At 55.5% G+C, this 11935-nt stretch overlaps 1 protein-coding gene across 4 annotated transcripts in view; it reads left to right on the top strand.

The window, feature by feature from the left end:
* Positions 1–10999, top strand: part of CYB561 (cytochrome b561) — a 12797-nt gene extending 1798 nt beyond the window's left edge. For 2 of the 4 annotated variants that reach the window (XM_019637758.1, XM_019637759.1), the window contains 5 exons: positions 7387–7604; positions 8366–8464; positions 8650–8753; positions 9178–9335; positions 9530–10999. In XM_019637758.1, the coding sequence (XP_019493303.1) occupies positions 7400–7604; positions 8366–8464; positions 8650–8753; positions 9178–9335; positions 9530–9722 (759 nt within the window). In that variant the 5' untranslated portion in view covers positions 7387–7399 and the 3' untranslated portion in view covers positions 9723–10999. Of the gene's footprint in view, positions 1–642; positions 816–5554; positions 5686–7386; positions 7605–8365; positions 8465–8649; positions 8754–9177; positions 9336–9529 lie in introns of those variants that run through there. The other 2 variants (XM_019637760.1, XM_019637761.1) reach the window with 2 other exon arrangements.
* The last annotated feature ends 936 nt before the right edge of the window (positions 11000–11935 follow it).

Below are 11935 nucleotides of genomic sequence, written 5' to 3'. Positions count from 1 at the left end.
GGGAATAGGGGCGCGGGGCAGGGTGGAACTGGGGAAGGGGGTTGTCCGGCTTTCTGGGGGACACATCGCCACCCTAGCGGCTGGGAGGGAAGGGGCGTGTCCCCAGGGCTGCAGGGGGTGCTGCGTGGGCCTAGGCTGTGTCTGACACCTAGTGGCCACCTGAGCCCGGGGCGAGAGGAGGTCAGAAGGTGGGAGGGAAGAAAGGGAGGAAACCGGGAAGCGCAGACGAAGCCGAGGCAGGCTGGCCTCCAGGCCGGCACGCTGGCCCCTCTGCGCTCGGGCCCCATCTCCGCCCCCGCCCATCCCCCACAGTTTGGCCCTCGGCCTCCGAGTCAGGCCAGGGCTGGCAGGTCCCCATGCAGCCCCGAACGTGGGGCCCCCCCCCGAAAACCAGGTCGCGAGGCCTGGATTTGGGAAGTTCCCCGAGCTCGGGTCCAGGAGGCCGGGTAACGGTGGCCGCCTTCTCGCCCCTCAGCGCCCTGCGCCGCAGCCCCTGCCACGTCGGCGTCTGTTTGGGCCCGAATCTGGCGGGTCCTGCCCGGAGACTGTGGGACCACTGGGGGGCCGGCCCTACCCCGAGTGTAGGGTCGCGCCGGGGCACTTCCTACCCCCCGCCCACCCCCGCGTGACCCTCGCCGCGTCGCCTGCCGCGCTACCAACCCGCCGCCGCAGCCGCCGGGTCGCCATGGCGACGCTGGGGCACCGAGGGCGGCGCGGCTCGCAGAACCGGCCGAGCAGCCGGGGCGCGGCGCGGGGAGCCCTCGGGCCGGTGGGCGGCGCGGCGGGGACAAGCTCGGGGCCGGGCGGCTGGCCAGGTAGGCGGCCCGGGCCGGTGAGGGGAGCGGGGTCCCCCCGGGTGCAGGGTCGGGGAGGGGGCTCAAGTGTGCGGGGCGGGGTGGGCCCCGGTGTGTGTGCTGGGGGTTGGGGCCGGCCTGCCCAGGTGTGCCCGGACGGGGGCGGGACTGCGCCCGCGCCAGAACAGGCCAGGCTCCGGCAGCCGCAGCCGTAAGAGCCTTTCTTCCTCTTTCACCTGCCACCATACCTGACTCTCACCTCACCTGTTTTCCCCGGCCCGGGGGCCACGGTGCAAGGCCCGAGGTTAAGGAGCTTGTCCTCCTTCCTGAGCGGTCAACCTTGGGCCCCGCGTCTACCTCCTGTGTTGAGTCTCTTCTGAAGTTAGAATGGAGGGAGCAGGCGAGCCTGTTTATGGGCCTACGGCTAATATGTGGCCATGTTCTGCAGCAAGGGTAGAAGTAGGGTAGAAGATAGGGAGAAATGCATCAACCAACGTTTGCCACGACTGGTTTTTTGAAACCCGAAACCAAGACTGCCAACTGCTTTGCCTCCCTCCGCCTCGCCTCTTTTTCCCGTAGCAGGGTCTTGGGTGGACATGTCTAGCTATTAGCACCCTTTCTTGCTCTCCTCTGACATCCTCAGCTTCTTGTGTGAGAGTGAGAATAGGAGTTTCTCATTTGGAAAACCCTGACTTGTTGGGTTGGCCTTGGTGGGCCATGAACTGGGGCTGCAGAACCCAGCTAAGGGATCTGCTGCTGCCTTTGACCACCTGCATGATGGCAGGGCCACCTCCCTTCACTCCCAGTCCTTTCTCCCAGGGCACCACAGAGACCCATGTGGACCCTGGAGTCCTGACAGGTCTTCAGAGGCTGACACCCCTCCCAAGTCCTTCTCCCTTCTGCTCTCATTCATTCTACTTAGGTGGTCTTGGAGAATTTTCTGACTCATTAAATACAGCTCCATCTTAGGACGCCTGGGTTCTGTTCCTTCCTTTTCAGAGAGAATGGAAAAAAAAATTCCCCCCCCCCCGCCTCCTTATCATAGATATCTTGATTTCTCTTGTGACACTGGATTGACGCAGAAAATACAAATAACTTGTAAACGTCAAAGTGAGCCCCATAGAGAGAAAGGGCTGCTACAACCCCGCCCTCATGTAGGCGGAGCCTCCTGGACCAGGAGGTGGAATCACCCTGCTTGTCCCATTGCTTCCCTGCTATGCCACTTTCCCTTCCCAGGCAGAGCTTGGGCTTCTGCTAAAATGAGTGGTTCTGCAGCAGTAGAAGTAATTGGTTGAGGAATCCATCCCAGATCCAGAGGGATCTGCCCAGTAAATGGCAGACAGAAGAGAGTGTGAATTTATTGTAGGGGGTCTTGCTGTCCATTGCCATCTGGCTCTCTGTAGCACCGAAACCTCATGTATCAACAGCTTCTGATGGGTGATTCTTCCTAAGGCCCTATTAAGACCAGGTTTAGTTTTCGTTAGATTATTACTATTGATCGAATGCCTACTATGGGGCAGGCACTGTGCTAGGCACTGGCACATATTTATTTCACTTCATCTTTGTTTTAGGCCAGTAAAGTGGATCTCAATATCCGCATACCTTATGGATGAGGAAGAAGGCTCAGAGAGGAGACTTGGCTTGCCTAGGAGCGCACAGTCTTAACCAGTGGGGCTGGCTTTGAAATCACATCCCCCTGACCGGGGCTGCATTGTGACTTTTTTTCTTTTTTTAAGCTGGGCCATCCTGCCACTTGTTGGCAGCTAAGCTAGGGCCCATGTGGGAATCGAACCGGCGACCCTGTTGCTCAGAGCTTGCACTCTTGAGCAAGCTCTTAACCAACTGAGCCACTCGGCCGGCGCCTGCATTGTGACTTTGATGTGCCCTAGACACTTTTGCCTTTGTGGGCCTCTTCCTCCATTAAAAATTTTTTTTTTATAACTGTGATGGTCTAAAGACAAATATAATTCAGGCTGGATTAAAAATTAAAACATTTTATTCAACCCTAAACGTTTTTGGTTTTTTTTCTCCTGATTTTAACAGAAATCAAAACATTTTTGAGGGGTCCCTACAAGTAATGGGTGCCCTGGCCCTGAGCCCCCTGTACCTGATGGAAAACTGGGCTCAGTGTCTGACCTCAAGCTCTGCTTTCTTTCTGGGGGCTACTTGGGTGTGGGGTGGTAAGAAAGTGCCCTGCCTAGCAGTGCAGCACTCATTTTGCCATCTCTTTCATCATATTCTAGGACATTCTAGGACAATTGAACCGTTTTCCCCCCTCAGCCATCAAGAAAATATCTAGTCCTGGCCCCAACACAATCTTTTCTAACTTAATTTAAACCCTGCTGTTGATAAGGAGGGCAGTGGCCAGGCTCCCTGCTTCCAGGCTGTAGGACATGTGCAGTGTCTGGTCCCCATAATGAGATTAGGCCTGGTGACCTTTGGATAAAACATGGTGGGCATGGGGAGAGAGTGCTACTCAGCACGTTGGAGCCCGAGGGTAGCTCCTGTCGCTGTTTGATTGCATTACATGGAATCTGACTCAGGTGTGTGTGGGAGGGGAGAAGTGACTGTTCCAGAAGCTGCCAGAGCTCTGTCACCCCCATCCTGTGCTCTGACAGAGGAAGGTGGGTGGCCCTGAAAGGGGCCATATGAGTTCCCTCTGGTTCCAAGACTCTGGTCTCCTGGGTAAAGGAAACCTTTGGAGTGGAGCGTGGCTGCTTCCAGGTCCTTGAAGCTGCTGCCCACACTTCCTCTCTGGGAACCCAGGAGGCCCTAGAGCAGCCAGGGTTCTGGTGGGAGGAGTAGGGGGGTGAAAGAGGGGGCGGGGAGGGGGGCTAGGCAGCAACCCAGTTAGGAAGGAAGGGTGAGAGAGTGTTCTCGCTGTCCAGATTGGGAAATGAAGGAGCATTTATTTACTAGGGAGCGAATCTCAAATGATTTCGAGGTTTCCAGTGCAGATGTGCCGTGGGTAGGTCAGATTCCACCCAGCGTCATTGCAGGGTCTTCTCTGACTCCTCCAGCTCTGCAAGCAGCTCCTCCTTGCACAAAGATTGGTTGTCAATGTTGTTGAACCGAATAAGCAATGGGGAAATGCCACTGCTGAAGGGATCTTTCAGTTCATTGTGTATACAGCACAGAAACACTGACTATTTGTCTTTTTTGTAAATCTGGATTTTTTCATGCTTAGCTGGTCTTTGTTGGTGTGAGTTTTCCTATCACCCCTCATACTTGGATCTAGAATCACCCTCACATTGGGAGGGCTTGTGGAGGATACAGCTTGGGCCTCCGTAATTCCAAAGGTCATTCTTTATCTCTGGCGTCCTCCGGGATGCCTATTTACCTGGGGCCCATATGGATAAGAGAGCTGCCATTGGAGCCTTGACATGAAGATCTTGCAACTAACTCGCGGTCCTGTCATCGCTTCTCTCTTCACCATCTGTTCCCATCCTGCTGCCTTTTCTCCCAGGAGAGCCCACAGGGGACACCAGTGCTCACGTGATGTGGGTTTAAACTGCCTTAGGAGCCTGGTTCCCCCAGGGGTGAGGAGGACACTGGAGGACTGGCATGGGAGGGGGAGAGATTGCCTGGGAGCCCTGCTTCAAAGTTCCTTCCCCGGCAAGCACCATTCTGGTTCAAGATCCGGACTCAACCCTAGTTTCTGGGCGGTAGAAAGTGCCAAGTCCCAACACCAACAGCCAGCCAGTCTGTGGGCAATCTGGAACGGCGTGCCCCTTACGTGCATTAAAGTGAGGGAAACTTCTCAGTGTGCACAGTGGAAACTGCTCTTGGAGGCCTGAGTTTAGCTCGTGGCTTGAATTCTTATTACCTTTTACTTTAAAGTTTGTATCTGCTTTGCAACTTATCGGCGAGCCCCTGGAAGGCAGGGGCCATGCCTGAGCTGTATGTATCGTTCCAGCATCTAGCAGTGTGTCTGGCATATACTAAGTACTCAAGAAACAAGTGAGCTGAGCAACTATATGCTGCTGATAATTTGGGGCATGTCATTCATCCTCGTTGAGCCCATTTTCATCCATCAAATTGGGATGATACTCCTCTTTATCATAGTGTTATTGAGAAGATTAAATGGGACAATGTGGGAGGTGCTGAGTACAGAGTAGGGGTTCCCTAGCCACGAGGTCCCCTGTCCTCCCAGCAAACATAAGCACGCATCTCCACTCTACCATCATGGGGAGTAAACAGTTTTAGGGTTCTGACTTCCCAGTGAACCCAGGATGTGAATTTGCAGTGTAGAGCATTATAGCCACACAGTCATCGCACTATTCCAATGTGTGTTTTCTTTTTAACACCGCCAAGCACTTCTCCCATCCTCACTGACTGGGTGTCGTACAATTCAACTCGGCTCTGACCCTATGTATCTGGAGATCACCATATATTTGACCTCCTTTACCCTCTTTGTCCCCCTGCCAATACTTCTTATCACAGATTTGCAGAGACCCTCACTCCAATTTCTGCCTGTGTCACTGGGAGATGGGCTGGCTCTGGTTTGCCTCACCACCGAGTGGCTGGCTCCTTCCGAGGTTCAGGGGCTACAGTCCTTTGTTGCCCTGAGCTCCCACTTCTGTCCTTGCTTGTCACTCCACTGGCAGAGAGAAGCTGTGGCAGGTTCTACAGTGGCAGCGTGTTCCTTCTCTTCTTCCTAATTCAGAGCTAATCAGATTGTGACGGCCCTGGGCTCTCTGGGGGTGAATCTAATAAGGCGAGGAGGACAGCATTTCTCTTCAGTGCATTTTCCCTGTTAGAGTCCGGGCAAGGGATTAGATCCCCCAGGACCCGCGAGGAGAGTGAGCCGCACTCCCTGCCTTCAGGAAGCTCACAGGGCACTTTAGCAAAGAGGCCCCCCACGAGCTCACAAAAGGCGACACCGAGGAGGGTAAGTAAGCTCCAGGCCAGCTTAGGGGACGCAGAGGAGGGGGACAAAGTGATGAACACAATGCTTATTTCAGGTCATGGCGGAGGGTGGGCTGGGGAAGTGGAGGACGTGGCGATTGCAGGGAGATTGGTGCAGGGGAGTGAGGTGGCGGGAATAATGACGACAGGTTGTGTTGTTAGATCTAGGGAACAGGGACAGTCTCCCCTGAGTGAACTTGGGGCTCCCGATAGAAACTGAGTTAGGGTCATGTTATGGAGTTGGCTTTTCACTGGCAGGGAGTGGGCGGCTGTTGGTGTGGGGTGGGGCCATATGACTTAGCCCCTGTCACTGGCGGGTCAGGCAGATTGAAGAGGGTAGAGAGATGGGAACAGGAGCTCTGTGCCCTGGCTTGGGTGGTGACAGTGAAGATGGCCAGGAGGGAAGTGATGGTGAGCGGCCTTGGGGAGAACCCCTGGGATTCGGTGGACTGTCTGTGCAGGTGTCAGCGCTGGGACTAGGAGAAGGACAACCGCACTAGCTACCTGGGAGGTCGGGAGAGGAGTGTGACTTTGGCTGTGCTGAGTTTGAAGTGTTTGAGGATGTCCAGGTAGAGATGTTGGCAGACAGTGATAAGTGGGATTTGAATCTGGGGGAGAGGACAGATTTCAGAATCACTGGTATGGAGGTGACAGATAAGGACAGAGGCAGAAGTTCCAGACATAGGGGTTCATTGTCTGCCAGGGCTTCTGGAAACAGGTGCTCCCACCTGCCGTGGGAATGTTTCTGATTTGACAGAATGTATCAGAAACCTAAAAAGGAACCTAGCAGGTTAGAAATTAATATGATCCTGTTTCCATAAAAGTATGTATATATGTCTAGAAGGAAAAAGGTGTAAGGATATACAATCAGAATGCTGATTTACTTGTAATGTTTTGTTGCTGTGTATCTGTATTTTACAACAGGGTGTGTATTACTATCCCTCCTCCCTAATGGTGGAGTTGGCAACAGTTGTCAGATGTAGCAGAGAGAATTGGGGTAAAGACAGCCCGGTCACCGGGGGACAGGGCCAGGACGACTGGAAACTAGTTCTTGAGCAGTAAGGGTAGAGAGCTTGTGCTCGGAAATAGAAGGGCGGCCCAAAACTTTATTAGTCAAACATCTCTGCTCAGCTGTCGTTCTCGGCTGATAATGAAGGAGAAGCAGGATGTTTCCACCGCTTCTGGGAAAGGCCGGGGCAGTGGGCAAGAGGCCAGCGGGCAGCCATCTGTGGCGTGGAGCTGGGCGCTCTGCCCTCGGCCAGCACCTTGGCAAAGCAGATGGAGGCCATGCTTATTCATCGCCTGCCTCTCTCCTCCCATCGCCCGGGGCTTGCGGGCCAGGCTGGGCTCGGGGTCAGGAGACCCAACAGATTCAACCTGAAGAGCTGGCGCAAAGGCCATCCTGACCCTGGGCGAGGCTGTAAAAACACCGGGGAGACTGGGCAGAGGAGCCCGGAAACCCGCTCCCACGTGGAGCTGCAGAGCAAGGCTTTCCCAAACCACTTTGAGCCACCATTTTCCTGTCTGTAGAATGGGAACAGTGACATATTGTGAGCACCGCAACAGCACAGAGCCTGGGGGAGTGGGGCAGAGAGGCGGTGGCAGGGGTTGGCTTTGAGGGGCCTGGGATGTATCATTTGGAGGTTGTGGGCTGCCCCCCTGAGCTCTGCTGTTTTTCCTGCAGCTGCCACCTCAGCATGGAGAGCCATGCCAGCACAGCACCCAGCCCCGGAGCGCTGCCCTACTACGTGGCTTTCTCCCAACTGCTGGGCCTGACGGTCGTGGCCGTGACTGGCGCTTGGCTCGGTCTCTACCGAGGAGGCATTGCCTGGGAGAGCGCCTTGCAGTTTAATGTGCACCCCCTCTGCATGGTCATAGGCCTGATCTTCCTGCAGGGAGACGGTGAGTCCCTCCCAGGCTTCCGAGTTGCTCCTCCTGAGAGAGGCGGTTTGCAGGACCCATCACCCCTGAGGTCTCTTGCTGTTAGACAAATGTAAGATTCTAGAAAAGAGTCAGAGAAGGAAGTAGCTTAGAGCCTGGGGACACTGGGAGTCCCAACAGGAGCCCTGCGGTTGGTGGGTGGCAGCTCCTTTCCAGCTCGTCCCAGCTCTTCTATCTCTTGCTTCCACAAGGAGCACCCAAGGGTGGGCGTGCTTCGTGGAGGGGAGGCCCAGGGGCTGGGCTGGGCGCTGAGGCTGTCTTCTGCAGGGGCAGTGTGTACCCGGCAGTGGGGGCGGGGCGAGTGAGTGTCTCTGGGGTAGGAGCAAGGCGGTGCTGGCCCCCTTCTGCTTGCTAAAAACAGTGAATTTCTGATCAGGCTTCAATATTGGACTATTGGAGGACCATCATAGCTAAAAGATGACCTCGGAAGCTGGGGCACACCTCAGTGTGACTGCGTGATGAGCCTAAAACACAGCCGGGAATACACAGGACACCTGACAAGAAGGTGGTGGGTGGGTAGGGCAGTGCCAGGGCACCCATGGCCTGAGGGCCTGCTGGGCCCCGTGGAGCCTTGTTTCCTCTTCCACTTCCTGGGGCTGGGGACCCCGGACAAGCCCTTAGCTCAGATCAGCTCTCAGCCAAGGTATGTCTCCTTGCTGCCCGTGGCAGGAAGGCCTGGCGCTCAGGGGAGTGCACGGACTTTCCCTCTCTCGTTCCCACAGCCCTGCTGGTTTACCGTGTCTTCAGAAACGAGGCCAAACGCACAGTCAAAGTCCTGCACGGGCTGCTGCATGTCTTTGCGTTCATCATCGCCCTGGTGGGTGAGTTCCTGGGAACAGCCTTCCCCTCCCCATCCTGCTGCCTCCTTCTAGGCATTCCAGGCAGGGACACTGGGTGCTGGGACAAGAGCCCAGAAGTCCTGGCTAGTCAGGTTTCCCTTGGGTCACCGCGCCCCCTCCCGTCCCCCGTCAGCCTGTCCTCACGTGACCCCTCCTCTCTGGTCCAGGGCTGGTGGCGGTGTTCGACTACCACAGGAAGAAGGGCTACGCTGACCTGTACAGCCTGCACAGCTGGTGTGGCATCCTTGTCTTTGCGCTCTACTTTGTGCAGGTGAGTCCCTTCAGCCCCACGGCGACGTGCCACAGAAGGGCCCATTCTCCAGGCCGTGCCCACAGGGGAAAGGGGTGCTTTAGTGCAGCCGGATGCTGCTTTCAGATTCTGAGATGGGTGCAAAGCCAGGATTTCACAGGCGAGGGGGCCTCGGGTCCCAGTGTCCTTCATCTGACGCACACATACGTTTGGCCACAGGCCTGGCCTTCCACGTGTACAAGTATGATGAGCGGGACCAGGCGTGGAGCGCCGGGGCCAGGGCCTTTCCCATAGTGCTCCGTGCTCCCCCCCCCCCCGACCAAGGCTCCTGGATGGAGGAAACCGTGGGCGGGTGGCGGGTTCACAGCCTGCCTGGGTGTTCCTGGGTTGGTCACACGATGGCCAGCTCAGCCCCTGGCACCGCCTCGCCTTCCCTTCTTCCTAGTGGCTCGTGGGCTTCACTTTCTTCCTGTTCCCTGGAGCTTCGTTTTCTCTGCGGAGCCGCTACCGCCCACAGCACATTTTCTTTGGTGCCACCATCTTCCTCCTCTCTGTGGGCACAGCCCTGCTGGGCCTGAAGGAGGCGCTGCTGTTTAAACTTGGGTGAGTGTCCTGTGCCACGGTGGGGACCTGTTTCCCTGGACCTCTGCCTTCTGAACCAGCTCCCTGTGGAGTTAGCCACCCAGGGGGATGGAGGGACTGGGGTTGGATCGCGGCATCTTTTTGGCCCAGATGCAAGTGGCATTTGGCCGATGGTGACCCCGGGGTGCCTCCTCCCTTCCACCTTGACCCTGCAGGACCAAGTATAGCACATTTGAGCCCGAGGGTGTCCTGGCCAACGTGCTGGGCCTGCTGCTGCTCAGCTTTGGCGTGGTTGTGCTCTACATCTTGACTCGCGCCGACTTGAAGCGGCCTCCCCAGGCAGAGGAACAAGCTCTCTCAATGGACTTCAAGACGCTGACGGAGGGCGACAGCCCCTGCTCCCAGTGACTGGCTGCCCTTGTTCTACGGGGAGGGGCCTGGGTCTGGCGGGCATCCTCAGGTCCCGGGGTTGTGACAGGTGTCTTTTCCATAGCCACTGAGGCTGCCTTCAGGATTCCTGGCTGCCCAGACATCTGGGCCGAGTGGGTACGGAGCGTGGGTGCAGTGTGCCTCTTTGAGCAATGATTCCTGGGGCTTAGGGCTTGGCTGCCTCTGCTTTCCTCTCCTTGCTGCTGCTTTAGTGTCCTCTCATGCACAGACCCCTGCCCCCATTGTCCCCGCCATCCCCTCAAATGGAGAAGCTTTGGGTAGGCTTTTGGGTGGTCAGTACTGGTCACAGAAGCTCAGATCCCTAAAGGACATGGAGAGGCCCCCACCCCCAGCCCCTTTGAGCCAGCAGACGCTGGACCCAGTCCAGGGACAGCAGAGAGCACAAAGCAGTGGGAGAAACCCTGGGGCCTCAGCGACAGGCCTGGCAAAGCCAAGACTTGCTTTGTGTAACTGAATTCAAACGGAGTCTCGCTAGCCTGAGTAACACGTGGTCTGAATGGGCCCAGACTTTGGCAGTGGAGCAAGTGATATTATGTGTAAGCTATGTTGGTGTTCAGAGTGAGGTTCCCTAGGAGAGGGGAGGGACTGGCCCCTGGGAGGCTCTGGAGATGTGGCTTTGGCCCAGCTGCGCTGTGAAGCCTTCCCTTTAACTCTTTGGCCCCAGGACGGCTTTGCTGGGAGAGGGGATGGGGCACAGGACTTCAGATGAACCTGCCCTTGGCAGCTGAGGGCAGCCAAGGAGGAGGGAGACAGCCCCCTGCGCAGGCTGTTGTGGGCGGCGGGTTACTTTGCAGCTCAGCCTGCGAGCTTCTGTGTCCCCACCCTCACAAACCAGCGCAGGCATTGCTCTGACCAGAGGTGAGGACACAAATGTTTTTTTAAAACAAAAAGCTGCTGCTCTTGGCCCCTTTTTATATGGTCGGTGGCTGTCTGCTTCTGTTCCAGGGGAGGGCTTCACCCGCCCTTAGCTTACGGGATCCATCCTTGCAGGAAGTTGGGGCTGAGTTGGAATAATCAGATTAATCCCCCCAACCCCATATGTGTGTTATGCTGTTCGCTGAGTCACTGTTTGGCTTCAGTTTAGAAATAACGTGATTAGAGCATTGATCGTGTACTTCTTGGACTTGGCAAATGCTCTCTCCTTGTTTTCCTCGTTTTCTGGCCTTTGAGGAGCATGACACATTTGAGACAAGAGTTTACTTAAATGAAGAAATTAATAAAATTTTCAAATCTGACTATCGTTCTTTCAATGGTTGCATCTTTCACACCTAAATGCTGCCTGAGAGAAAGGGCCTAGTCTTCCTCTATTGCTCAGATTTCTAATGCTCAGCTTTTGCAGTGGGTCCTGCCTCCAGCGATGCTGCTTCTCAGAGCAGGTGGCTGTCGTCCAGCGCCCTCCCCCGCAGGGCTGCCTGGGCTCCTGCGGGGCCTCTCCTGTCTTCACTACAGCCTGGGTGAGGGGGTGTTGGCCTGTTTAGAATGTGCAGGGGCAGAGGTGCCACCAATTCTTTTCATCACCTGGCAAACCCTCGTGTAGTCAAATGTTTACATGTGGGAAAAACTCCACCTTAGACAAACTACCAAAGTACAATTGTGTATCTCCCTTGTCAGAACGCCACACAGAGAAGCAGAACCTCAGATTTGCAGTGTTAAGTCTATAAACTGGTCTGTTTGCCAAAGTGTGTATTGGATGACTAGGGAGCCAACAGCCCCCCCCCCCCCGAAAGCTGATCCGGTGGTTTATTTTTCTTTGCCTATGACCAGTCTTCTGTGAAGTACAATGTAGTGTTGGTGCAAGAGATGATTTAATAAATGTCTACAGCAGATCTCTCTGCTGTTATTGTCCTTTACTGTGACAATGAAAGGATCCAGTGCTTTTAGCAGAGTCAAGGACATGAAGTTAGTTCTACTAGGACTGAGAGAAATGGAATAGCCCCAGGCTGGGCACAGACGGTCAAGTGCCTAATGATATTTATATGGCACAGGCCCTGAAATGGCTGTAACTGTCCCTTCTCTGGAGCAGAGGAGAGGCTCTTCCACGTGGCTGGAGAAACCCTTTTCTCGCCCCAGAAAGCGGCCTGGGGGATGGAACTGTAAGGGCCTGATAAGGGCCTTGGCAAGAAGTTTTGCCCACTATTCAATTTTTTCTTTTTAAAGTGTTCTTTATTCCT

Source organism: Hipposideros armiger, unplaced genomic scaffold (genome assembly GCF_001890085.2).
Source record: "Hipposideros armiger isolate ML-2016 unplaced genomic scaffold, ASM189008v1 scaffold_34, whole genome shotgun sequence".
Taxonomy (NCBI): Eukaryota; Metazoa; Chordata; class Mammalia; order Chiroptera; family Hipposideridae; genus Hipposideros; species Hipposideros armiger.
The sequence above is the reverse complement of the archived record's forward strand: the minus strand, read 5'-3'. Positions and strand labels throughout refer to the sequence as shown.